General features: G+C 34.4%; 12 protein-coding genes across 12 annotated transcripts; 6 read left to right on the top strand and 6 right to left on the bottom strand.

Moving 5' to 3' along the window:
- Nucleotides 1–120: 120 nt before the first annotated feature.
- TpMuguga_03g00059 (CW-type Zinc Finger family protein) lies at nucleotides 121–3,865 on the bottom strand. The gene has a single exon (XM_757985.2): nucleotides 123–3,865. The coding sequence runs from the start codon at nucleotides 3,622–3,624 to the stop codon at nucleotides 244–246; it is 3,381 nt and encodes a 1,126-aa protein (XP_763078.1). The 5' UTR covers nucleotides 3,625–3,865; the 3' UTR covers nucleotides 123–243.
- Nucleotides 3,866–3,994: 129 nt separating this feature from the next.
- On the bottom strand, nucleotides 3,995–5,460 carry CETN1 (Centrin-1). Its single transcript, XM_757984.2, has 6 exons — nucleotides 4,994–5,460; nucleotides 4,774–4,841; nucleotides 4,649–4,735; nucleotides 4,465–4,545; nucleotides 4,334–4,393; nucleotides 3,995–4,155 (listed from the first exon to the last, which is right to left on the bottom strand). Exons 1-6 carry the CDS (start codon nucleotides 5,136–5,138, stop codon nucleotides 4,069–4,071), a joined length of 528 nt encoding a protein of 175 aa, XP_763077.1. The 5' UTR covers nucleotides 5,139–5,460; the 3' UTR covers nucleotides 3,995–4,068.
- Nucleotides 5,461–5,537: 77 nt separating this feature from the next.
- On the bottom strand, nucleotides 5,538–6,881 carry ispD (2-C-methyl-D-erythritol 4-phosphate cytidylyltransferase family protein; the record flags this gene model as incomplete). Its single annotated transcript, XM_061305617.1, has 1 exon — nucleotides 5,538–6,881. Exon 1 carries the CDS (start codon nucleotides 6,849–6,851, stop codon nucleotides 5,538–5,540), a length of 1,314 nt encoding a protein of 437 aa, XP_061160951.1. The 5' UTR covers nucleotides 6,852–6,881.
- Nucleotides 6,882–7,331: 450 nt separating this feature from the next.
- On the top strand, nucleotides 7,332–9,754 carry ctse-b (Eukaryotic aspartyl protease family protein; the record flags this gene model as incomplete). Its single annotated transcript, XM_061305616.1, has 9 exons — nucleotides 7,332–7,859; nucleotides 7,895–7,947; nucleotides 8,371–8,495; nucleotides 8,562–8,601; nucleotides 8,634–8,790; nucleotides 8,859–8,911; nucleotides 8,944–9,029; nucleotides 9,083–9,556; nucleotides 9,630–9,754. 9 exons carry the CDS (start codon nucleotides 7,332–7,334, stop codon nucleotides 9,740–9,742), a joined length of 1,629 nt encoding a protein of 542 aa, XP_061160950.1. The 3' UTR covers nucleotides 9,743–9,754.
- A 278-nt stretch (nucleotides 9,755–10,032) lies between these two features.
- Nucleotides 10,033–11,998, top strand: TpMuguga_03g00055 (uncharacterized protein). Its single transcript, XM_757981.2, has 4 exons — nucleotides 10,033–10,507; nucleotides 10,575–10,676; nucleotides 10,741–11,510; nucleotides 11,561–11,998. The coding sequence occupies exons 1-4, from the start codon at nucleotides 10,043–10,045 to the stop codon at nucleotides 11,895–11,897; spliced, it is 1,674 nt and encodes a 557-aa protein (XP_763074.1). The 5' UTR covers nucleotides 10,033–10,042; the 3' UTR covers nucleotides 11,898–11,998.
- Nucleotides 11,999–12,023: 25 nt separating this feature from the next.
- Nucleotides 12,024–13,606, top strand: TpMuguga_03g00054 (uncharacterized protein; the record flags this gene model as incomplete). Its single annotated transcript, XM_757980.1, has 2 exons — nucleotides 12,024–13,077; nucleotides 13,155–13,606. 2 exons carry the CDS (start codon nucleotides 12,024–12,026, stop codon nucleotides 13,604–13,606), a joined length of 1,506 nt encoding a protein of 501 aa, XP_763073.1.
- A 127-nt stretch (nucleotides 13,607–13,733) lies between these two features.
- TpMuguga_03g00053 (Double-stranded DNA-binding domain protein) lies at nucleotides 13,734–14,430 on the top strand (the record flags this gene model as incomplete). Its single annotated transcript, XM_757979.2, has 7 exons — nucleotides 13,734–13,781; nucleotides 13,919–13,947; nucleotides 13,978–14,042; nucleotides 14,073–14,134; nucleotides 14,206–14,271; nucleotides 14,302–14,340; nucleotides 14,373–14,430. 7 exons carry the CDS (start codon nucleotides 13,734–13,736, stop codon nucleotides 14,409–14,411), a joined length of 348 nt encoding a protein of 115 aa, XP_763072.1. The 3' UTR covers nucleotides 14,412–14,430.
- A 218-nt stretch (nucleotides 14,431–14,648) lies between these two features.
- On the top strand, nucleotides 14,649–15,544 carry crp-6 (40S ribosomal protein S27-2). Its single transcript, XM_757978.2, has 2 exons — nucleotides 14,649–15,296; nucleotides 15,428–15,544. Exons 1-2 carry the CDS (start codon nucleotides 15,130–15,132, stop codon nucleotides 15,507–15,509), a joined length of 249 nt encoding a protein of 82 aa, XP_763071.1. The 5' UTR covers nucleotides 14,649–15,129; the 3' UTR covers nucleotides 15,510–15,544.
- Nucleotides 15,545–15,671: 127 nt separating this feature from the next.
- On the top strand, nucleotides 15,672–16,551 carry TpMuguga_03g00051 (uncharacterized protein; the record flags this gene model as incomplete). Its single annotated transcript, XM_757977.2, has 2 exons — nucleotides 15,672–15,984; nucleotides 16,061–16,551. Exons 1-2 carry the CDS (start codon nucleotides 15,921–15,923, stop codon nucleotides 16,549–16,551), a joined length of 555 nt encoding a protein of 184 aa, XP_763070.1. The 5' UTR covers nucleotides 15,672–15,920.
- A 138-nt stretch (nucleotides 16,552–16,689) lies between these two features.
- On the bottom strand, nucleotides 16,690–17,424 carry RPL24 (Ribosomal protein L24e family protein; the record flags this gene model as incomplete). The annotated part of the gene is made up of 3 exons (XM_757976.2): nucleotides 16,690–16,824; nucleotides 16,949–17,101; nucleotides 17,245–17,424. The coding sequence occupies 3 exons, from the start codon at nucleotides 17,422–17,424 to the stop codon at nucleotides 16,690–16,692; spliced, it is 468 nt and encodes a 155-aa protein (XP_763069.2).
- Nucleotides 17,425–17,827: 403 nt separating this feature from the next.
- Nucleotides 17,828–19,198, bottom strand: DCP2 (Dcp2 box A domain protein; the record flags this gene model as incomplete). Its single annotated transcript, XM_757975.2, has 1 exon — nucleotides 17,828–19,198. The coding sequence occupies exon 1, from the start codon at nucleotides 18,851–18,853 to the stop codon at nucleotides 17,828–17,830; it is 1,026 nt and encodes a 341-aa protein (XP_763068.1). The 5' UTR covers nucleotides 18,854–19,198.
- A 119-nt stretch (nucleotides 19,199–19,317) lies between these two features.
- On the bottom strand, nucleotides 19,318–25,871 carry pyrABCN (Carbamoyl-phosphate synthase L chain ATP binding domain protein; the record flags this gene model as incomplete). Its single annotated transcript, XM_757974.2, has 13 exons — nucleotides 19,318–19,958; nucleotides 20,060–20,597; nucleotides 20,725–20,974; nucleotides 21,096–21,374; nucleotides 21,507–22,229; nucleotides 22,357–22,873; nucleotides 22,926–23,041; nucleotides 23,173–23,346; nucleotides 23,441–23,701; nucleotides 23,839–24,156; nucleotides 24,235–25,192; nucleotides 25,355–25,599; nucleotides 25,832–25,871. 13 exons carry the CDS (start codon nucleotides 25,869–25,871, stop codon nucleotides 19,335–19,337), a joined length of 5,043 nt encoding a protein of 1,680 aa, XP_763067.1. The 3' UTR covers nucleotides 19,318–19,334.
- Between the last annotated feature and the right edge of the window lie 618 nt (nucleotides 25,872–26,489).

The raw sequence follows: 26,489 nt of genomic DNA, 5'->3' as shown, positions 1-26,489 counted from the left end.
TACTTCTATTGTCTCACTAATCCTATTTTACTATTGTATGTCAATGTTATATACAAAGTACACAATGGTATAACATAAAGTTACAAGTATATAATTGAATGGAATATGTAAAATATATAGTGGAAAGTTATAGTACATTACTTAATTTACACATTCAAGTGGTTTAAAAATGCGCTTGGTGGAATTTATTTGATTAATTTGTACTGAACTCTCTATAACCTGAGTAGCGTCAGTAGTGGCGTGTCAAGCAACGTATTGGGTGCTTGAATTGTTTAAATCTGACATTGATAAATCCGGTAGTGACAAATCTGGAATCGGCAGTGATAGGAGGTTTATGTTGTCAGGTTGTATGTTAACTTCTTGCTCATTTGACTTGTAGGAAATCGGTATGCTGAGCATTTTTATTATGTTATTGTTGTAGTTGTTCAAATTATCACCTTGGTTAAAATTTTGGGGTATTGGCTGCATTAACATTGAGTAGTTGGAGTTTATCTCCGGGTCATCTAAATTTAGGTTTTGTTGGTCAGGGTTGTCTAAATTTCTACACCTTTTCGACAATTGCTTTATGTTGGGGAGTGGATAGTCCAAATGGCTCTTTTTATCCATCTTTAAGTGGTTGTCATCTTCAAATTCTTCATCAGTCATCTGGTCATCCGTCAACTCCTCGTCATCGCTTTGGTCATCTCTGGACAAGTCCTCGTTAGTTTCTTTATCCGTCTTTAAACTTTCTCGACTCGCCTGATAGTGATTTCTCTCCCTATCTTCACTATTAACTTCCATTTTATAGTTGACAGGTTCGTAATTAACTAACTCTGGATTGTCCATTGAATCATTTGGGTGTGTGGCGTCGAGTTGATCCTTGTACTTGATTATGCTGCTAAGGTTAGTGTTGACGTAGTTATACTTGTTGCAGTGGAGTATGTTTTGGTCTGTCGAAGCCTCTTCTCCATTCAACTGCTTTTGGGCAAAATTATACAACAACTGCAACAGGTCATTTTTGTCAATGATCTTACTTATGCTATTTCGACCACTGTTTCTATTATCTTCGTTATCCATGTCTGGGTTACTACGCTGATCGTCCGAATCGTAATCTTCCGAGTCATCTGATGATTCAGGGTCCGGTGAGTTTGAAAATTGAGACTCCTCGTTGCCTTTGATTTCACTCAATGTTGGGATTTGTGTCGATAACCTGTTATATATACGGAGGAAGTCACTTCTGTTGTGCAATAACTCGTTGAACTTATTTCGATCAGGGTAATTTCGTTCATTTGGCTGTGAATAACTTGTAGCTCCCATGTCATTCGAGTCTGGGGTTTTATGGTTCCAGCTAGTCTTGTACGCATAGTTTATGTTAATGTTCCCCTCTTCCTTGATGTATACGTCTTTTGTAACGCTTTCCTTAGGTTTCGTTTCATCGTGAGCAAAGTCGTCTTCTTTTACGGTGTGTCGTTTAGAGTTATCCAGGAATAAGGCACTATGAGGTAACTCGGTGGCGAGCAGGCTTGTCAAGTTGTCAGAGTAAAGTGTTAGTCTATCTCGCAGTGGGTGTGATAAACGTGTATCTCTACCTTTTTCCTCATTTTGCCCCTTTCTCTTTAAATTTTGTTTATAATCAGGGGCAAACGGATTAGTCTGGTTCTCTTCGTTGTACTCCCCACTAACACTGGTACTTTCATTCTTGAAGTAACCATTGTTAAATTGAGTGTTTGCACTGGGGAGATTAAACTTTACCACTTCACACTCCTCGTCATAGCTTGAGATGTTGGATACAATAGGTGAGAGAAGTGTCCTTGACATGGACATTCTTCTGCTTGATTCTCTTCTACTATTGTCCTCATAGTACCTGTTGTTGATTGTCGGTGTCCTCATGCCATCCCTGTCTGTATAATCTCGTGAATACCTTTTGTCCTCAACTGAAATATCACTCATATCCTTGTGCATTAAATTGTATCCTTTAGAGACGAGCTTACTCCTACCTGGTCCTCTCTTGTGGTGCTTAGGCTCGTGGTAGGGATGGCCCACTCTATTCATGGGCACTTGATTAAACTCCAAATTTTCGTTATCAACAATTTTATCTGGTTGAACATTCTTTGCGTTATGTTCTGGATATATTTCCTCAGGTACGTTACACGAGTTGTAGACTGGATCCCACACGTTCAAGGAGCAGACCCAGGTTTCTGGCAACTGATCAGTGTCAACGTTTAGCGGTAACCTGCGCCACTTTTTACAGTTTTCACACTGTGCCCAATTTTCAACAGTAACTGGTTGTACGTTAAGGCCAGGAACAGCATCTTGTTGGTGTGAGTTATCAAATGTGTCTGCAAAGCTGTGTGATGCTGCGGTGTCGGTATAAGTATGGGTATTAGTTGACTGAAACCCATTAACCATATCACTAAAGGTAATTCTGCCATAATCCTGTTTATATCTCATGTCTCTGTTATAGAGGTCCGGGTCATAGTATTCTCTGCCATGAACATCCGTCGTTTCTCTTCCAACCAGACCAGGTTCACTCATTTGTCCCTGACTTAGTTTCAAGTTATGATGTTGTAAGTTTTCGTCACTACTGAAAGGATTGTGAGACTGACTGTATTGGCTTGACCCTCTTCTTCTCTTGTATCTGGAATCTTCATAGCCATACATATCAGTATCTAGGTGTTTCTTGTAAAAGTCTTGTCGGGTAGGTTCCATAAGTCTATTACCGTAAACATCATAGTTTAGTAATCCCGGGGGTGCTCTGTCATGTTGATAATCGTATCTTAAATCTGGAAAATCATGTCTATTTAAATCATTAAGTTCTTGGTTACTTGATAAATCGTTAAATCTCTGAGTATCTGTGTCTCTATAACCCAATTTATTAGACAACTCCCGTAATCCGAGATTATTTGAAAAATCCATAGAGTTATATTGGTGTTTCATTGGCATACCCACGTTGTTGTATCCCAAATTTTGTGAAACCTTCTGTTGTCCTTTGGTCTTTGGGTATATATAAAACGGCTCAGTATCATCACACTCTGCCATTTCTGACGAAGCCTTGTCAGGAGGTGGATTAAATTGTTCATTTGAGTAAGTACTACTCGTTAAAACGTCAGAATCACAAGGGATATCCAACTTCTTAAGCAAGCTTGGTAAATCTGTAGGAGCTGCCTCTCCTGAGTGGTCATATTTTATCGGAATATTAAGGTCGTTCGGGTCAAACTTAAAAGGCTGCGGTGCGAAATTCTGGTCCAGCTCTATTGGAATATTCAATTCCTTTATCAATTCTTGCTGTTCTCCTTTCATTTCTTGTAAGCTGGTAGCTTCACTGTTTTCCTTACTTAATAAACTACTTTCTTGATTATTTTCATTGTATGCGACTACTTTTTCACTATCTTCGGCAGTAGTTGTAAGGTTAAAATTATTGGTTTCACTTGAGAATTCTTGATCTTTAGGAGCGATTTCAGTTTCAATTTTCGAATCCGATAACGTGGCCGTATCAGTGGGCATATCCTGGTCATGATACGTTTTAGTCAGCTGACCATCGAGATTTCCTTTATTTACTTTATAAGTCTCAGCGTTTAAGCTGTCGCTGGTCGTATTTCTGCTGAAGGACTGAGAGTAATTAGGTTCTAGTCCTGAATCGGCCATTTGTTAAGAGCTTAGCGGGAAATTCAGAAAAAACGTTATCACCATTTATAAAATAATTTAAATGAAAAATGGGAATTTTTTCTTTCGAATTAAAAGGCGGTTGAATCAGTAAAATGTAAGATTAGTCATGTTCCAGATTTAAATGAAGGGAATAAAATCGTTAAAATAAGTAAGTATAAACAAATAAAACTCTAACTACAAGGGATTTGGGATCAAAACAATATCATATTAATAATTTTCGAAAAATAAGGGGACAAATGAACAATATTTGGCTTGTCCCTTGGATGGACCACCCCCACGACACTATATAAAATTTTACCAATAATTGCTAAACTGATGGTAAATTTTGTCTAATTTTTATTTAGAGGACTTTATAATCCGCTTAATTTGAAAATATTAGGTAATATGAATTATCCGCATGAACAATATTCAGTCTTCTTGGAGTCAAAATAAGTTTGACTTTTTCATGACCTTTATAAACTCAGATTCGTTGATCTCCCCGTCGCCATCTCTGTCCGCTTCCAAAATCATCTACAATACATTTACAAAAAAATTTATATTATATATAGCATTATTTATTCGCAGTATTACTGTGGTAACATTATATTTTTCATTATAATACTCTTTACACTAATATACGTATGATATATGTACCGATATAGGCTCTAGAATTTTATTCAAGAATAAAAATAGATTTTTTAAGCCATACCTGTTTGATTTCCTCGTCGGATACCATCTCGCCGAGCTCTTCGGCCACCCGTTTCAGACTCTAAACAAACATATATAGACACCAATACTGTGAATTAAAATGGTAATTGTGACAGGATAAGTAAAGAATACTTTAAAACTGATATTTCCAGTGTTTGGATCTGAGAAAAGTTGAAAAGCTCTCGACATTTCCTCCATAGGGTCCCTTTCCAGCTGAAACAGAATTAAATTAGCTTAACAATCTTAAATATCTTATAATAACTCAATTGTATATAGAGATAAGTATAGTTTTTATTTATAAGTGGAGGAAGGTTACTATTTTGTTGGTCATAATTGAAAAATAGTCGTCGTATGAAATAGTTCCAGAGCCATCTTTGTCGGCCATATTCATTACAGCGCGGAGCTAAAGAGTAAAAGTTATGTGTGAAATTGAAAACTTACATCTTCTTTGGAAGGATCGAATCCCAGCGCCTTCATAACAACTTTCAGTTCTTTGGCGTCTATACGGCCTGAAATTTTTATACACCTCTTACATAATTATATTAATCATAATATATGATATTTAATAAGGGAATTTAAAGGGATTAAGGTGGAATAAAGTAGATTAGAATGAGTAAGAGGTAGATAAGGGGTAGAATGTGGTAAAGAATTATTTAAAAACCTGATCCTGTGGTATCAAAAAGCTCAAAAGCCTCTTTCATTTCAGATTTCTGGTCCTCAGTCAATTCACGCCTTTTTCTGTATTGGTGTGTATTGTTATTGAGGGGTCCCAAACGAGCTGAGGACATAACGGGTCTTTTCAACATCGTTAACAAATTAATTTAGGTTTTCTGTATTTAATTTAATTTTTATTAAACAATTCGATTGTGTATTACAGTATTATAGTATCATTATTAAAACTTTTTGTGAGTTGGAAGACACAACATCAACCTTGCTTGGGCTGACTAAAATGATTATTTTGATTTTCTAAACAATAAATATTTTATAAAATGTATTATTGTTTTTAATTGGTGGGTTTTGGTCTAGGAATTCCTTATACCACAACTTTTATTCCTGCTGCTTTAAATCCACACATTCCACTACATCCGTGTACCCTTTACACACATTACAGGTGATCTAGAATATGGCAGTTCTTCCAGAAATAAATTGTTTCACAAATATTTATAAAAAATATTTTAATAAGTAGTATATATAATGGTACAAATTTATTTGTGATCTTTTAAAAAAAAGGTGTGATGCAAGTAGTACTTAAATAGATCCAAATCTGAATTATAACTGAGTTTTAAGTTATTCCTATTCCCTTTTACTATGACTACATGATTTCTGAGCTGAGATTCCACAAAACTTGCGTCATCTGTGAATTGGTTAAACAGCTGTGGTTCATATTTGAAAGAGTCAGATTCTAAAACATTATCGTAGGCCTCTTTAATAATTTTATACTTGAAAGCTTGAGGAGTTTGTATGATGAAGGTTTTGGACCTGTCCAAAGTCCTCAAAACCTTGTGATTCTGAGCCAATTTAACAGTGTCCGGGCTCTGGTATCCGGGAACGGCTCCTCCAAATTTATTTGCAGTGCTTATTAACTCCTTTAGGTCAATAAGTCTGACTAATGGTCTTACTCCGTCGTGTATTATTACTATCTCATCACCTCCTGTATACTCTCCCAAATTCCTCAACCCGTTATAAGCCGAGTTGAAACGTTCAGGTCCTGACTCACAAAACTTAATAATTTTATATCTTTTTTGTAGATTATCTTGATTTGTACTATTCGTGTTGTAACTGGGTTCAATCAGGTGTAAATCAAGCACAAAGTTATTATTTTTCAAATCGTATGCAAAAACGAAACCTCTTTTTAGGGATTTCTCTGATAAATCTGGAGTGTCATCTGGAATATGATCCGCAGTTTCCGGTTCCTCATGTATATGACGTTCAATTGCTGGATAGTTAGAGATGAATTCTTTGGATTTCAAGATCATTTCAAGCACTTTATGGAACCAGGAAGGTCGAGTGACTATGATTATCTCAGATACGTTGGGATTATGAATAAACTCAGAGAGAGAATAAACGAACAGAGGGACGTTATATATGTGAATAAACTGCTTTGCCTTTGGCATACCCTCCGGTATATAATAATCAGAACCTAGTCCCCCAAAGTCATAATTAAGTCTTTTACCTAATCCACCGCATAAAAAAATGGCCTTGGCAGTTAGTTTGGAGCCAACATTGGTGTCACATAATCTGTCATTAAAGGCTTTGTTTAGGAAAATTTTAGGATTATTTTGGCTTAAAGGCTTGTTAAAGTCATGAATACTAACATAATTGGGGTTTAAATTGTTATTTAGAGAGTTATTGGAAGAATCCTGAAGGAATAAAGAGTTTGACAATTTTCTAGAATTAGGATGTTCAAAATCCCTATCTCGCCTGGAAGAACTGACAAATGTAATGAAATTAAATTTAAAATAAAAGTTTAAAACTGATGTGAGGAATAAAATTGAGAAAAATTCATTCCATTTCTTCATTAAAAGAATGAGACAGAGAAAAATATTAAAAATTAATGTTTAAATTATGAATATAATACTTTAAAATATTTTAATTTGATGGCCCAAATATACCATTCATTTTAATCATATTGACTATTCTTCTTCCTCTTTGTCAAAACTTTGTTTTAGTAGTGTATGGGGAGATGTCGTTTTAAGTTTAACCTGAAAACAAGTACACATTTAAAAAATAACGTTTTTTAATCATAGAAATCACTGTATATTATATGAATATCAACCCGTTCCTTTTGTGTGTTCACTGATTATATTTCATGTATTGTAGACAATATCAGCAAGAAAAACTTTTATATTCGTGTTGAATTTGATTTTCTATATTATTTCTGTAATAATATAAGTTTCTTCTTTGTTTATTTGTAACAAAAATACAATTTCACTGCAATGTGTATCAAATTTAAATTCTAACCTCTTGATGATTTTTCCATAATTTTCGCAATTTTAAAAATGAAATTTAACGTTTTTAAATATTTAACTTTAATATTTAGCTTGGGAATTTACTCTTTTTCTTTTGTTTCTTCCCTTTTTCTGGCTAATGGTTCAACTTTAAAGGACTTGTCTGCTGAAATATTTAAGCGTATAGGTAGTGTGATAATTGACGCCTATGATACTCCTGCAACTGTTTACATGAAGGAGCTTTTCAATCACACTACGAGTGACTGTGATAAATGCTATACGCACATTTTTAACATGGAATATCCCAGAATGCTATCATCGCAAATTTTTAATAAGCCTGACCACTCAGTTAATCTCTACAGATTTGCTCTAAACAAGAAGAAACGTAAAAAACACTCAGAACGATCTAATTCTCATACTAAACATTCCGATGCTAGTAAAAGACCTAATGAGTATAGTTATTTAAAATTCAAGTCTGATGACGGATCACAGAACCTTCAGCAGTACCTTTTAAACTTCGAAAATAGTCAATATTTTGGTGAAATTCAAGTGGGAACCCCGCCAAAAAGCTTCGTAGTCGTATGTCAATAGCTTAATTAACTCATAATTTTTAGGTATTTGACACCGGATCAAGTCAATTATGGATACCATCAAAAGCATGCCTCAAGTATAAAATAACACTAGTTTATTTCTATACAGTTATATTAGATATAAAATATTGGTTAAATTAAATCTTATTTATGATGTAAATTATAAATTATTAATTAATTTAAGATTAAATTAAAACTTAATTCTTGTGTTGTTACGGGTTAACAGTTTTGCCTCACACCTTGATATTTAAATCTGTATTTTATTCAACTCCATAGATATAATCCCTTGTGATTTAACTAGTAATAGTATGATAATATCTATTTAATATGGTTTTATAAGGTTTAAATACAGTATACTGTATATACATATAATACTCCATATGTACTATAGTGTATATACCCTTAAGTATATTCATAGTAGTATGTTAGGTATATACAGTATATTAGATACTGTATATAATATATGTATAATAATGTAATATGATTAATTATGGAATTAGTCATAGTTCAAATGGTTGTGCAAGGCATAGAATGTTTGATTCATCTGCGTCTACTACTTATGAACCCATGATGAAAGGTGATGAAATGATGAGTGAATATATCCGTTACGGTACCGGTGAATGCGGTACGTCATGCTATATCTATATATTATATTAAATAGTGTATAATAGTGTTTATGAATGATTTTTAGTACTGGCACTTGGATTTGATAACGTGAAAATCGGGTCTCTGTAAGTTTAATATTTATTATATTATCATGTAGAAATGTGAAACACCAATCAATTGGATTATCTGTACTTGAAAGTGAGCATCCGTTTGGCGATTTGCCTTTCGATGGGTTAGTTGGTCTTGGATTTCCCGATACTGAACTCAAAGAATCAAAGAAACTCACTCCCATATTCGACTCGATAAGAAATCAGGTACCTCTTACTTATTCCACTGTAAATAGAATATTCAACTGTTACAACCTTACTAAATCGTTGATTAGAAAATATTAAAGAGGAATATAATAGCATTTTACATGTCAAAGGACATTAAACAGTAAGTCACAGGGATTAATAAATGATGTTTAGACCTGGGTCTCTTTCTTTTGGAAGCATTGATCCTAAATATGTACTTCCAGGACATAAACCATGGTGGTTTCCCGTTGTTAAAACTGGTACCTCACTACCCTAGACTATCACTTATTACAATGTGCTAAGTTATTTTTAGATTACTGGGAGATTGAAGTATCTTCCTTATTGGTTGATGGTGAACCTGTTCAGTTTGATAGAAAATATAATGCGGCAATAGATACTGGAAGTAGTTTAATATCAGGACCATCAGATGTGATAATACCTCTACTTGAAAAGATTACTGTTGAAGAAGATTGTTCTAACATTGATAAACTCCCACGTTTATCATTTGTATTTTCAGATGTCATGGGAAGAAAAGTAAAATTTGACCTTGATCCTGAGGATTACGTGTTAAAGGACGAAGTTGAGAAGGTGTGTATGGTGGGAGTTCTGCCAATGGATATGCCCGAGCCTAAAAAGCCTTTGTTTGTTATAGGCGCAAACTTTCTCAGAAGATACATCTCAATATTCGACAGGGATCAAATGGTCGTTGGATTAGTCCCGGCATCACATGATCAAAATAATGAAAATAAACAAGAACAACTCTCAGATAAGTTCAAAGCGCCAGATGGTAACTTTTACACACTCTAACTCTCCCAATTACTTACATATTTATAACATAGTTGTAATAAATGAATGTTTAGACGCACAAAGAACTAGAAACTACTTCTACATCGCCATGGTAATCCTGGCTCTAGTTGTCGGTCTTGGATACTTTATTTATAACACATATCCTCCTCCACAAGATCAATTTTAAACTAAAACCCTTAAATTTGAGCAAATAATTGTATAATATCATTGATTTTAAAGTTTATTAGTTTATATAAGATATTATCTCAGGGATATATAATTATCAACACTGAATATGGAAAAATATATAATTGAGAAAACAAAATATTAATACAATAATTTAATTATTTGTAATTATTATTTCTAAGATGATAATGAGTAAACTTATTGAATTAAGTGTAAATGTGTAAGATTAGGATGAGAAAGTGTTAAAGGGGTGGGGGGATGGAATCAAAATTAAATTATTTAATGTTTTAAGATTTGTTCCATGGCCACCTCTGGAAGACTTTTACATTTTTCTAAAGCTTTACGCTCATCTTTGGGTCCTACAAACTGGCACAATTTGGGTAAGTTTGCCTCTGGTGGAAGTCCTCATCAAGAATCTCAATGGAACTTGTTAAAGGGCTTCGACTCCAATGTTTCAGGAGTTATTGATGGAACAAAGGATAATCCTGACCTTCTAGACTGGTCTGTGTGGGACGATCGCATTTCACATAAGAATATTTTAACTCACATGAAAAAAACATACACAAACACCATGAAAACATTAGATGACGCTCTTTCATCACAAACTTCTCCAGAATACTTAAATGAAGGCTGGGAAACTTATGAAACCGTTAAAAAAACATGTGCCGATGCTACTGAAGCAGCTGATAAAATTATTTCCGATGGTATTAAAGCACTTTGGATTTCACAGCATAATCCGCCAACCTGGAAAGTCGATACTAACGAAGTAATTTCCACACTTAATAATATTACCACTAGTTATAATTTTGTTGTTTATGTTAATAATTGTTTAGTGGTTGGAAAGTGATCAGTATTGGCAAGCGTTTGTTGAGAAACATGCCATGTACTCTCAGTCCGGGACAACCAATGATCCCGAATCTCCATCTGAAATTGAGGTATTCAAATATACATAATTTAAACAGTAAAATCATATGTAACACCGTTAACTTTAAATTTTAGAGTGTCAAGAGTAAGTGGAATGTGAACATGTTCAAGTTTAATGAAAGAACAGATACTCCAATGTTGTATGATTATATGTACCACAACCCTAGTTGGGAGTACTATGACATTAACAGGCGTCAGTTTTTCGAGCATTTGGAATATTTCCTTCTGAGAACTGGGGAGGATTTCCGTAACTTTCCCGATGTTCCCAAGTGGAAATGGCTAACACATTTAGAGGACTTGAGATTTAAACAGTTTTCAGTGGAAATGAGACGTAAAATGAACAAACAAGTTGAAAAAGCTAGTAGATTTGAGAAGACAGATTTAGGTGCAGGAGAACATGAAAGTGAAGAAGATGCTAATATGCAACTGTTAATGAATGAAAAAAATCAGTTGGAAACAGCCTTATCAAATCTTTTAGCGGGGTTTGGATTCTTAGTTGACCCTTTAGTACCCGTAGAAAATATGTTCCAACTTAACTATGTACTATCAAAGGACAATTATCAAGCTCATAAAATGACCAAAGTCTTCTCACTAGGAAATGATTTACCTTATTTATACGTGCTCCCCTATTCCACTGGTACACTTAAGGGTGAAAATGCGTATGAAAATTCTCAAGACATTAAGAAACCAGATCCTAGTGATTGTAATGAACTTGTTACTAATCCTATGAGTTGTTTTTATAATTTAATGGACTATATGAACCTTAGTGGATATAAAGTTAATCCATCATTTTCAACAAGACTCCAGCTCAAGTGTCAAGTTATGCACGAAAGAGGACCTAACTGGTATTTTAACTATTATATATTTATTATATACTAAAATAATTATTTAACAGGCTTAAGTTACCGGGTGAGCCCAGTTATGATTCATTTTTGAGGCGTTTGAGATATGATGACCCACTGAGGCCAATGTTTGAAGAATACGTCAGGGATCTTAAGTTAAGGTTGAAAGATGCTAAGGAAATACCACCAACACAGTGGTATAAAAACCTTCAAAGGTTAAAGGAAATGCAAGCGGAGAGGGACACCGTTCTATCAAAAACACAACCCGTTGAAAGCCAAGAGTTTACTTATACCCCTGAAGAATTGACAGAACTTACAGAAGCTGAACAGTTACTTTTCAAGGATTCAAATGAAAATAAGCTAAGTTCCACACCAACCAAACTATTATAAACCTTTTAAACTCATTAGAACAAGTTTTATTGTTATAAATTATACAAATTGTGTTCATAGATGAGTTACCGCACACTAAAATTAATATTATTAATTTATTAGTATATCTATAAATGATGCATTTTTATGGAAGTGTTTACATATTTGAGGCGTATTTCAAGCCTTCAAATCCTTTCAAAATTTGTTCTAGGGATGGAATCCTATACACCGAAATTACTTAAATATGTATCACTAAGGGCCTTAAATTTGGAAAATCAAAATAAATCAAACACTAAAATTCAATCGGAAGACTTGAATAAAATTTTAAAAGTAGTTAAAAGTCAGATTTTAAGGGTTGATTCCAGTGAATGGACCCCTTCAGAAGTCGTTTCAGTCATGAGTTTTCTGGCATCACTGGAATCTAATCTTGATGAAAAAATAACTTTATTTTTAACTAACAAATTAAGGAATTTGGATCAGTTTAATCTCTATGATATGGTTCAAATTCTTAAATCCCAAAAAAAACTTAAAATTCCGGTAGATGCACAGATCCTTTTATCGCACATTAGAAATAATATAAATGCCCTCTTGAAAACCTGTTCCGTTCCTAATATTTATTCTCTACTAAACGCTCTTTTGGATCATAACTTGACTCTTGATTTGTCCACACTTGTGAGTATTTTTCAACACCTTGAAGACTCAAATATAGTTAATCAACTGAATTTTAAGGACATAACAAACCTTTACAATTCAGTTTCAAGACATGTTAAACTTGCTAAAACTGAACAAGATCACCATTCTGAACAAGATCGTGAGCTAAATTTAGAACACTATCATAAGGTCGAATCATTTCTAAAAATCTTGTATAGTAATGTGTTGAACTTAATTTCTTCTGGAGAAGACGATTTTGAGGGAGTTGTGGACGTTATTGATTCCTTAGTCAATTCCAATTCAAGACATATCGATCCTGATAGTTATTCTGAACTTGTTCAGAACTCCAAAACACTCTTCAACAGGGCTAAATATCATCTCAAAAATAATTTACACAATAATAACTCAGTTAATCTAACAAAGGGAATTACGCCTAAACACGTTAAAGTGTTATTGAGGAATATGGTAGCTCTGAACTGGAATGACCCGGAATTAATTCAACTAGTCTTGTCAAATTACAATGAAACATATACACAGTGGAGTCTTCAAGGTTCTCTCTACACATTCTTATTATTTCATAGTGTTATCTACATATATAATGGTATATTAGTTGTAATGTGTGATTAGGAAATGTTGATATTTTAAGGGCTGTAGTTTATTTCGGAATTTACACCGGATTTCCAATAGAAAAGTGGATGAAATGTGTAAATAAATTCTCAAAAATTATGACTCCTGGTTACTTAAACGAAATTTTCATACTATTGGCAATGTATAACAGTATCCACAAATGTGAAGATTTTATTGATTTTTTCATTCAAAGCCATTTAATAGGGGAGGATGAGTTAATGATTGGATTCCTAATTCTCTTACACACTGAGGAATCTGCACTTAATAAATTATCTCTAGAATCGTTGAAAAAATTAAATGGTCTTGATTTTAGGTTATTTTCGCCTAATTTGTACATTTTAAGTAAGGATTCTAAAAATGTTGGAAAGGTGGTTCAGGAACTTTACGACAAATTTACCTTTAGTCATTTGAATTTAAATTTAGTAAATTTTTGTAAATTCGTTCTGAAATAAATTATTTCCTTCTCTATACTTTTAGTTATTTTAAGTACATTAGTTTTTGGACGCATTTATCAATTTTAATTCTCCATAACTTTGTAAAATATTGTAACATAGTCTTTTATTTTTAAAAATTAAGTTAATGGATCAAATAAACCTTGAAGGAGCTGAGCTAGAAAACGCCAAAAGGGTACCTACACCTTAATTATCTAATTTCTCAACCTATTCATCAATATTAAATAAATAACTATACTTATTTATATCGTTGAGACTGAATCAAATTCATGAAATACATTTGAATAATAATTTGTTTAAACGATGTTTTAGAATCCAGAGCAAGAGGAGCTTAAGCGGCAGTAATTTTTCATTTAATTAAACCTCTGTAGGCAATTATTGGAGGCTAGAAGAGTTGGTCTGAGATCAATACTCACAGTAGAAGCCCAAGAGAGACGTAAATTTCAATAATAATTTCATTATTTAGTGAACAGAATCTCAAGTGTTAAGCCTGAAAAAGCCACTCTCATAGAAAATTTTCTGCTACAAGTATTACTATACTATCTACTTAAGTAAGTATTGAGAATATAAGTTATAAATTTACTAAATAACGAAATTAGAACGCACAGAAATATGCGTATGGAACGTCAAAAGTGACTGATCAGGAGCTGAAGCAGATTATTGAGGTAGTAAAAAATAGTAAAACATTCCATTAGGCAATCACTAAATCGCAATCTAACACAGGAACCATTAGAGTATTTACTTAGTTAAATCTCAATTTCAACAGATACAACGGAAACGATGGGATAGCGATGATGAAATTTAACCAAACATTTGAAATTAATTTATCCAACATAATTTAATTTAACATGATTTTAATTATTATGTGTTTAAATAACTTGGAATTATGTAAAAACTGGTGTGGAACAGGAACATATATGGGAAAATGTGATATAAAATTGTGGAATCAATTTCATTTAGAAACAAACCTTTTATAAAAATATTTTAAATGTTATTTAAGGTAAAAAATTTTAATTTAACGCAAATATTTGGGTGGACGGAACGAAAAAGTTAGATTTGTAGAACAGAGAATTAGGGAATTGTGGAAATTTATAAACATAGGATTAAAGATAAGTAAATGTGTAGATGAAAAAGGTGTTGTTATTTGGGTTTTAGGGTACAATTTAGGTTTGGAATCTTTGATGGGGAAAACTGGATTGGCTCCCCATTGATTAAACCAGTGTCATGGAAAAAACAGTTTAAAATTTTATATATCTCTACGAAGGAAACAGGAAGCTGTTCCTATCCTTTTCATTGTATTAGTAAATATTTTAAAAAAAGTTTATAAACCCAAATTTCAGATATAAAACTTGTGCCTCACCTGGATTTATAATTGTACATATTTGTTCATTTAGTGCAAAGCACCTCTTGTTCTACTCTGTTTTGCTCCTCAATTATATGTTGATCGATAATAGTCTTCTTGAACTTGAATTTTACCTCAATAACTTATTTTTTTTGAAAAACAAAACTTTTTTTAAATAAAAATGGAAGTAGATTACCTTAATCTAGATCCTCATGAAGAGGCGAAGAAACATAAATTAAAGCGCCTTGTACAAGGCCCCAACTCCTTTTTTATGGATGTTAGGTGCCCCGGATGCTTGACTATCACTACAATCTTCAGTCATGCACAAACAGCCGTTATCTGTGGAAGGTACTACCTTATACATTTACAACCATTTTAAATACTATTATTATCCTCACTGTAGTTCTATTAGTTAAATTATTGAGCGAATTGGCATTTATTTTATTTAATTTGATCTATTTTTATTAAAAATTTTTTAGCTGTAACATTGTTCTGTCTGAGCCGACGGGAGGGAGATGTAAGCTTACAAAGGGTTGTTCATTCCGTAAAAAGGTTGAATAATTAGCCCAGCCACAAGTGTAACTGAGGCCATACCCTGATCTCGCACTCATCCAAATCGTTACAATAAATATTTATAGTCATTTAATCTTTTCAGATTCATTTTCACCAATAAATATTACCCAATTATTTTATTTGATTATTTATTGTTATAGTGCGTTTATTTTTTATTTCATTGTTTATATTTATTCTCATTTTGATGTTGTACAGTTTGTGTTATTTTTTATCTTTAAAGATTAAATTTACAGTTTGAAGATTTATTTTACACATTTTAGTTGTTCGTGATGTCACCTTTTAACCACAAATTCCTCCAAATATAATTTTTTTAACTTATTTTTGGTTAATTTTCACATAATTTTATTTTAAAATATTGATTTTAATTGAATTTCTTAATGTGCAGAGATTTGATTTTAAATGTATTCAGATGATCGTGACACGCTCCTGACTGAGCATTTTAAGCTCCAAAAAGATATCATCGGTAATTTTAACACTATTAATCTATCCACATTGGTGTTTAATTAACATATTAACATTAGTGTTTAATATGTGTTTAGATATCCAATCACAGATTCGGAAGTTGGAGAAGACGAATAGATTCCTAGACCAGCAGAATCGTCAACTTAGACTACAGTTAGACTCTCTTGCCAACGGTACTCGTCTGAAAGAACCTGAGAAATCCCGTAGTTTATTCCCAACCATACCCTTGTCCCGCCTACTGAATAAGGAATACTTGGTTGAAACGCTTAACAGGGCAGCTGAAATCTCTTCAGAAATCTATGACGTAGCCTCTGGCGAGATTGTAAGACATGCAAAGTGTGTTGCAGATGAAGTCGCCTGTAAATTATTACCCTCAAATCTTCAGTTAAACACTCAGAGACAGAGTTCTATCAACTCTAATCCGAGCCTTGATAGTCTCAGTGATATGGAACATGCGTTTTCTAGCATAAGTGCCATTAGCAGCGTTATGGCAGATGCTACGGCCAATCTCTCAAGTAATGAATCAAGTGATGCTAATCCCTTACCTTCTGATGAAGAATTTACTTGATCACATCTTAATCTGATTACGTAATTTTCAATATTAATATTTTACATAAGCATTGAATTTATCTATTGTGGCCTAGGAAGCTCATAGTATGTATTCTAAGTAATCAGGGTTAAATAGTAAGATGTAGAGGAAAAGAGATTAATTGCGTACAGTGGCCCTTTGTAGTTTCTTTGGGACGTTTGACTTTGAGGTTGTGGGCTGATGAGACTTTGAATTGTCAAAACTCCTCCTGTTCTTATCCTTCGTATCCATCAATAACGATTGCTTCACATTCTAAACCCCAAATTAGCATACTTAATATTATCAACCAGTCAATATTATTAACTTGTCAATATTATTAACTTGTTAATGGTATATAAGTAGTGGTTAATGGTATATAAGTGGAGAGGGGTGTTACAAGTTTGGGAGCGGGTTTGGTGGCTTGTGAGCGTTTGGATTTGAGATCATCTAGGGAGAGACCGACAATGGCTTTTTGTGGTCTTGATGTCTTTTTTGAACGTTTTCTATTAAACAATTCAGTCTGAAACTTCTTATTCGCCTTTCTCCAAGCCTATGGAATTTTATACCTCATAAATATCTGGGACATACATAAATAATATAACTAGAAAAATAGAATAAATAGATGAAATAATGAGTTGGATAGATGAAATAAAGAGTTGTATAGATGAAATAATGAGTTAGATGGCGGATTACGAGATTCCATTTGAGTTTAGCGGGTTTGACTTTGCGTTTATGGAATGCGGCGGATTTGCCGTTGATGAAGAAGTAAACTTTCCCGTCACGTGCGACGAACTTCTTACCGCGGCCAGGATAAACCCTGTAATCAGTAAAGTTACAGTGTTCTGTCTTAATAGTAGTAGTGACTGAACTCATTCTAAATTATCAATATAAAAAATAAAACTCAATAAATTTTCAATAAAATGGGGAAATATATTATTATAATAATATTTTATTGTATTTTATAATAATATATTGGAGAGGGCGATAAAAGATAAATAATTATTGATCGTTTAACACCTGGACCCCATTCATACCTATAGAATCCTAATCTGAACTTAATTCCCAAAATCTCATCAGAAATCATAAATTTTATTATTTTCCAACAAAATCAACTATTTAACATCATTTAACAGCTTTTTACACATTAAAACATAGATAAACACAATTATATAATTTTTAACATAATTTTACATTACCAAACTAATTTCACATATTTATGCATAAATTAGATACGTTTACACGTAAAACTAATAAAATAAATGTAAGGGGAGAAAAATTAGAAGAAGGAGTTTGGATCAAATGGTACGAGTTGTCGGTCTTTGTATTTATCTCGTTTATTATTCGCTCCAATTTCAACCGGTGTCCAGTTTGAAAATGGGTTAAAATTATCAGTTTCGTCTTCTTTGTAGGTGGAGACAATGCCGAACTTTTCAGAGTTAACCTTGAACATTTCCTCAGGGCTCCAGCGTGACACTGAGCCGAAAGTCTCTGAATTTGCGATTCTACTCATTCTTAGTTTATTATTTAGCGCCTGCTGATAGAGGTCGTACTGAGTTGGGAACTGTGCTGTGAACTTTCCATTTTGAAAATCGCGCGCAAATTCAAGCGTTTTTTTAACAAAGGGCGTGACGTGAAATGTGCCAAATTTTAAGTACTTTTTATTCTCCAGTTGTTTAATTGGGAACCACTTGAACTTACTAATTTCATAGCTTGAGGTCTGTTTTAACGCCTGATTCTCGTCAATCCCCGGGATTAAAAATAACTTCAAATTTAAATCATCCTCAATCAGCTCCAGATACACATCATCGTTTATGTTAGAATTCACGTCTAAACCTGTTTCCTCGTTAATTTCCCTCACAGCGCACGCTCGGTCATTTTCCGCCTCGTCGATTTTCCCCCTTGGAAAACTCCAATTCTTACTACTGTACGACTGGACTAGTAACACCTTGTCACACAGAACGTTAAATATTATCCCGCCGCGAACTGGGATCTTCTTCTTATACTGGCGCCAATTTGTTATCATTGTTTTCAAGTCATTTTTACTAACAAATCTCTGTAAAATCGGGCAGTCGACACAGATAAACTGGATGAACTCGGAAAAGGTAAATGAAGGCAGTGAAGGGTTCCGATCCCGCCATTTATCGCAGTACCACCAGTAAGTTTCCTGCAAATGGAACGGGAGATGAATGTGATCAGTAAGTACCTCCTCCGGCAATAAAGTAATAAAACGCCCGTAACAGTCTAAAAGGGCAGAATCCAGCAACTTAATCACATCCTCACTCAATGTAGATCTCAAATCCATTTTTTAACAGGATTTTAACAAATATAATCACAACATTCATAAATTATAATCTAACTTTTAAAAACAACTTTAATTTTAAAAAACAACTACTACATGAAACAAAAATCAAATGAAATACTATAAAATCCGATAAAATCCAATAAAATCCAATAAAATCTAATGAAACTAGGGGAATATGGTGAAATTTAGTGAAATTTGGGAAGATTGAATAATTTTACACATATTTTACAAATTTTAGGGGTTTAACAAATCTACATTTAATTTTCAACTAATTTAGTTTTACTTGGGTTTAAAATATTACAATCGAATGAAAACAAAAAAATACAAATTTAAGCATTTTCAAAATAATTTAATCTAACCCTTTGGAACCATACTGGGCGAATCTCCGAAACACTACAACCTCAGGTTAATTCCACTAAATACCACAAAAATAAATATAAAACAGTAAAAATAGAATGTATAAATGGGAATTAGTGAGAGATTAGCAATTTTCGGATAAATACTCTTGATGTGATTTGATGTGTATGAAATCTTTCCCCTTGGAGATTTTAGACTTTCTGTACAGCATGGCGTCGATAACTAAAGTTGCCAGCTTAGTACTGGTGATTAGGCTGATTTTAGCGTCTACAAACGCTCGTCTCATCATGTATCCGCCTGAAGTGTAGAGCGTGTTAATGGAGTCTGTGACATTAATAAGCAAATCAACTTTCCGGTTACTAATCAGTTCATAGACGTCTGGAGTTCCGTTTGAGGTGCCTTGAACTGTGGGCTTAAACACCTTCTTAAACTCGCCCATACTCGTGGGTTCAAAGTCAAACTCAAAGTCGTCAAGGTTCAGTTTGGACATAAACTGCGTGTCAATTTCATTGTCTGAGTTGTAAAACAGCTGTTCAGAGTCCCAAAGTTTCCTAATGTAGTCATAGGTACCCTCAGTGGCATATACGTCCAGTCCCAGTGATAGTAATCCCTTAATCTTTCTCGAGAATATGAACTTGTTCACTGTGCTACCCAATGATAATAATACGCCACGCTCTGGGATCTTCATTCCACTCGCCGTCATCGCCTTCAACAAAGCCTCATACTTGTTATACCCAAATGAAGCTATCTAAACACACATTAGTTTGTTATATACTAAAGGTATTTGTTAACTATGATTAATAAGTTGACTGTAACTAAGTAATAGTGTGTAATATTGAGTAAAAATACTTCGCCTGTGGATTTCATTTCAACGCCGAGTAGTGGATCTGCGGGATAGAGTCTGTCAAATGAGAACAGTGGCATTTTAACGGCGACGTAGTCCAGGTCCATAAGTTGTACATTCTCAACTCTGAAGGGCGCATTTACCATAACTCTAGTGGCTAGTTCAATAAAGTTAATATTAAGCGTATTTGTGATCAGGGGAAATGTCCTACTGGCTCTGAGATTACACTCGATGACCTTGATTTTATTATTTTTACACATGAACTGGACATTGAATGGGCCTGTGATATTCAAATATTTAGAAAGTTTCTGCGTAATTTTCTTAACTCTTCTGTGAGTGTCAACGTGGATATTCTGGGCGGGGATTATCAGGGTGGCGTCACCACTGTGCGTTCCTGCATTCTCCACATGCTCTGAAATCGCATAGTTAACAATCACGCCGTCCTTTGACACACAGTCCATCTCAACCTCCTTCGCATTCTCAATAAACTTCGTTATCACCACAGGATGCGATCTGTTCACTATCGCACTCGTCTGCAAAAACCTATCCAATTATCACAATATTAACCATGAAAATATAACTAATTAACTGTATAAAAGGTGTAAAATATAACTAATTTAACTATAACTATGTAAAACATAACTAATTTAACTATGAAGTGTGATAATACGATTCGAGTTCTTTGTGTGATGAAATGACTTTCATGGATGCGCCGGAGAGTACGTAGGAGGGTCTTGCGAGTACTGGGAATCCAACTTTGTTTGAGAACTTTTTAGCGGCATCTACACATGTAAACTCTTCCCAACTCGGCTGATCAATCCCAAGCATGTCACAAATGTCACTAAACTTGTTCCGACACTCACACTTGTCAATTGAACTCACCGGAGTTCCCAAGATATTCAAACCCAACTCCCCCAACTCTAATACAATTTATTTAGTTATTATTTAATAGTTGGAATCCACTAAATGTGTAAGACTAAGTAAAACGGAGTAAGACTGAGTAAAACGGGGTAAAAAGGGGTAAAACGGGGTAAAACATACTGATGGCGAGGTTATTGGCGGTTTGACCTCCAACGGATAGAATAATTCCTTGTGGGCATTCAAATCTGTAAATCTCGTCTACAATTTCCAGAGATAATTCCTCAAAGTATAAACGGTCTGAAACGTCAAAATCAGTTGAAACAGTCTCCGGATTACAGTTCACTATGATGGAGAAGAACCCAAGTCTTCTCAGAGTCTTAATACATCCCACAGCACTCCAGTCAAATTCTATACTACTTCCTATCCTATACGGACCACACCCCAACACTATTATACTGTCTAAACCAGAGTTAACACGTTGTCACAGTAGTTGTAACTAATTAACAAGTAGTAGTAACTAATTAACAAGTAGTAGTAAGTTGTAAACTGTAGTATAGTATTGGAAATAGCTGGATAAAGGTGGGAATTCACCTTTGTCGAGAGTTTTCCGGTCATATTTTTCCTTGTTGAGTGGTGAGAATTTGTCATCTCTGTACCTCATTGACGGTGACCTTGAGCTATCTTTATCCACAGTTTCCGCGATTTTAGAGTATAATTTATCATTTAATGGCCGTATGTCATGTTCTGTCGAGTTATATGTCATGTAGCAATAGTTTGTCACCACTGGATACTCCGCTGCTAAAGTGTCAATGATATTAACCTTTGGCGTGACAAGGAGTTTTAGTCTGTAATCTCTAAACTCATTTTCATACTTTTCCAGCTCAGATTTGTTCACTAAATTGACCACATTTCCTTTATTATTTATCAGGAGTGACATTTGACGATCTGAGAATCCTAACACCTTATAATACAACAGCTGACTGTGTGTTAATTCCTCTTTCCTAGTCAACTTCTTCAGCCTCTCACTGCATAAGTAAATGTTATGCAGACGGTTTAGGAACCAATTGTCTATCCTGGTGAATTCGTTTATCTGTTGGACGGTAATTCCCAATTCAAATGCTCTGTAAATTGCAAACACACGTTCTGGTGTTGGGTTTTCAAGAATTTTAATCACCTGTTCTCTCGTTAAATCTTCTACTGAATATGAACAAAAGCCCAAAATACTATCCGACACCATCCTCAATGATTTCTGCATCGTCTCCTCAAATGTCTTCCCAATTCCCATCACCTCACCCACCGATTTCATACTACTTCCTAAACCAACATATACCCTAGCTATTATATTTAACAGTATAATTAACTATAGGTAATAGTATAACTATAGGTAATGGTATTGAGTTGGGGAGTAACTAAATCCCCTGTGGAACTGGGATAATAATACCTATGGTGTTATTGGCGTTTTCGAACTTGCGTAGGTCCCATCTGGGCATTTTGACGACGACGTAATCAAGTGAGGGTTCAAAGCAAGCTGTAGTACAGAGTGTAATACTATTTCTCATTTGTACTAGATCATATCCTAGCGCGATTTTTGCTGCCATGTAAGCTAGTGGATATCCTGTAGCCTTTGATGCTAATGCGCTACTTCTACTCAGCCTGGCATTAAGTTCAACTATAAAGTACTCAAATTTGAACGGATTTACGGCAAATTGTATGTTACACTCGCCTACCAAGTCGAGATGTCGAACAACGTTAAATGCAACCTGACGTAGGTGAGAACACTCTGAGGCACTAAGCGTTTGTGCCGGTGCTACGACTATGGAATCACCCGTGTGGACTCCCAAAGGATCAAAGTTCTCCATACTCGCAGCACACACACAGTTGTCATTGTTGTCTCTCAACACCTCAAACTCAATCTCCTTCCAACCCTTCAATGATTTATCAATATGCACACATGTGTCCTATATCAACAGGGTTTACAATGATTAAATAATTTGTAACTGAACAAATAACTGTAAAAATGTTTAAAAGTACTTTAAGTGAAGTTTTCCCGCGATTACTGTGGAAGAGTCGAGTTACAATTTCCAATAACTCAGACTCGTTATTCGCAAATCCAGAACCAAACCCTCCTAACCCATTTTTAACACAATATTATATTTATATAGTGTAAACAGGGTAAATATGTGTAAAATGTGTAAATAGTGTAAATACTGTAAATACTGTAAAAAATGTGTAAAGGGGTAAATAGTGTGGAGAGTACCGAGTTCGAAATTCCCGCGTATGAGTACGGGGTATCCGAGATCTTTGGCGACGGTAACGCACTCTTCTATGCTAGTGCACTCCTTACTTGGCGCACAACGCTCACCAATCTCCGTCATCTTCTTATTAAACAAATACCTATCCTCCGTATCAATTATCGTCTTTATACTCGTTCCTAAATATTTACACACACCGTCAGTACAATTAATATAATATAATTAATATAACACAATAATATCTTAATAATATAATGAATAGTATGATTTTACCTAGAATTTCGCAGTTGTTGTCGATGAGAACGTTTTTTTGATAAAGTTCAATTCCGACGTTGAGACCGGTTTGACCGCCAAATGCGCACATTATTCCGTCGGGTTTCTCCTTTTCAATAATCTGCTTAACATACTCGAAGGTTATTGGTAAGAAATATGTGACGTGCGCCATCCCCTTTGATGTCTGCACCGTCGCTATATTCGGATTCACCAGTATTATCTTAGCATCACTCTCCTTCAACGCCTTTATCGCCTGACTCCCTATACACAATATTATACATATTATACTATAGAGTTTGGTATACCAAATTAGTATATTAATAGTATATTGATAGTGTGTAAATAGTGTGTAAATAGTGTGTAAATAGTATGACAATTGGTAAAGTGGTAAATTAAACCTGAGTAATCGAATTCGCCTGCTTGACCTATGGAAAGTCCACCGGAGCTGAGTAAAAGAATGCGTTTGCATCTGATATGAGTTGACATCATTCTGATATGAATGGGAATTAAAGTTTTCTTGAGGAGGCAGGTGAAAAAATCTTTATACAAGAAGGAAGTATCCAGGTCATGGTATTTGGTAGGGTCATCAGGGTCAAAGTACACAGGCCTTGAAAAGGGATGAAATTGTACTCCGAAAAACGGATAGTCCAAATTAACCAGCCCCTCCAACGTATTATCATTCGCATTCTCAAACAACGTCGTCCATCTCGTGGGCTCTAAAAATTCATCCAGTTAATCACTCAGTTATAAATTTGTAGGGATAAGGTAATTAGATAACTAAGTGATTGGGTTACTTGAATTTTGAGTGACAAGTTGGTAAATATGACTTTGAGTGGTGGCATAGCATTTATAAGTTCTGAGATCAATACAGGGCTGATTAGCTCCATAGTTGCCTCTATGCATTTTAACACAATTATACCCAGCAGCAAGGCCTAATAATAGATTTCCGAGGCAGATACCGAAAATCGGTTTCTGCTTAGTTAAACATTTTCCTACAGTTTTAACAAGGTCAGAATAGTTATTTGGATTCCCCGGGCCGTTACTGAGAAAAAGCCCGTCATAATCAAGAACACTGAAATCAACAGTATGCGGTACCACCAATACCCTCACGTTGTTAGGACAATTATTAAGTAAACTACGGAGAATACTGTTCTTCATTCCCAAATCTACCACAACCAGTAACATAACAGAATTGGTGTCTGAGGTTAGAAATTTGCTCACTAAATCCTGTGTCAGGTTCATGCTATTGAAGGTCAAATTCTTATGGTAAACTGTGTGGAAATCAGATCTCTTCAATTGGTTTAAAAGGGAACCAAACTCAGATGATTGAAAAGTATATTTTAACACCAATTTGTTATAATTATTTGTAGTATGAAATGAGTATAAATACAAGTTCCCAGACACCTGATCCAGCTGTTCAGAATGTAACAACTGCGCTAAAGATTTTGTATTCCTATCGTAGAAACAACTTTTATTCAAGAGTTGTGTGTGGTCGCTGTTGAAATATGAAGGGCCATAGAGCTTAGAATTGCCTATGATAATTCTACCGAGCAGTGGACCGTTAGTTCTAAGATGCTTTGTCAGTGCTCTGGTATCAACGCCGGAAATTGCCGGCACCTTTTTCCGCTTTAAAAAGTCAGAAAATGTTGAAACACATAACCAGTGACTGGGGTCAATCGTGTAATTACACACTATCAAACCTCGCAAATACTTACTACCACTCTCGAAATTTCTCAATAGCCCATACTCATCCTAATTATTTACACATATTTATAGCATTAAAGAGTATAGTTAAGTATAGTTAATTAGCTCCCTCTAGGGGTATATAGTTAAGTAGCTCCCTCTAGGGGTATTAATTAAGAGTATATAGTTAAGTATATAGTATGTGAATAGAGGGAACTGGGTAAATAATACCGTATCATCGGAGGGAACTCCGATATTACCGATTTCGGGGTATGTGAGGACTAGGATTTGGCCGGAGTAGTTGGGGTCGGTTACACATTCGGCGTAGCCGAGCATTGAGGTTGAGAACACAAGTTCTCCGGTGGTGTCAAGATGCTGAGGGTTAAAGGATTCCTGGTCCTCATAGCCAAATGAGTAACCGTAAAACTCACGACCATCACTCAACAATAACTTGGCCGGAGGTCCAACATACAACTCTACAAATTATTTTCACACCTTCTAACTAATTTTTATTACTAAAAGTTAATTTTCGTGGTAATTTGAGGGGAAAAAATGAGTTATCGGCTGCGTAAATAAAATTATATAAAAATAATTAACAAATTTTAAATAAAAAAATTATAATTTCTAAAGTAAATAAAATATAATTTTTAAAGTTAAAATTTTAAATTTTTAGGAATTTGTAGGTAGAAATTTTGTTCTAGAGATTACCTTCGGGGCTCCAGGGAAGGTGTTGTAGCTGGTCTGACATATTCTAAAAAAACAAAGTGTGGGTAACAACAATTTACAAGTGACAAAAAAAGAGTAACAAAAGTATTCGGGGAAATGATAAAAATATTTAATGAATTAAAACGGTAAATAAAAGTGAGGCTGGAAATTAAAACCCTGAACTCGGCCCTTAAATAATAATTTACATTTTAAAATTATTTTAAAAATCCCAATCAAATGTTTGTAGAAAAATTAGACCATAAACTGAGAAAAAATTAAAGTTCAAAGTTCCAAAAATAACCAAAACGAAGGAGGAGCCCAAACCCAAGACCAACCCTTAATTAAAATAAAGTCTTGTAAATATATATCATGGAATTAACTAAAAATTAGGTAACGGGGAGATTAAAGAGGAGTGAGCTGGAAACTTCAAATTTCCAAAACTATTTCTGAAACTAAAACAAAAGTTAAGAGAAAATTCAGAGTAGAATTGATCTGAACTGGAGGAGAAGTTGGAGATTTGGGAATTGGGGAAAAAATTGAGATTTGTGAGATTTGTGATGTGCCTAAAATATCCGCATTAAAGTTTAAAAATCTGAGCTGTTCGGATCCCTAGGGTAATAAAATTAATTAAATTTGGAATATTATTTTTTAATAAATTTGT

This window comes from Theileria parva (genome assembly GCF_000165365.1).
Source record: "Theileria parva strain Muguga chromosome 3 map unlocalized ctg_530, whole genome shotgun sequence".
NCBI classification, from domain to species: domain Eukaryota; phylum Apicomplexa; class Aconoidasida; order Piroplasmida; family Theileriidae; genus Theileria; species Theileria parva.
The sequence above is the reverse complement of the archived record's forward strand: the minus strand, read 5'-3'. Positions and strand labels throughout refer to the sequence as shown.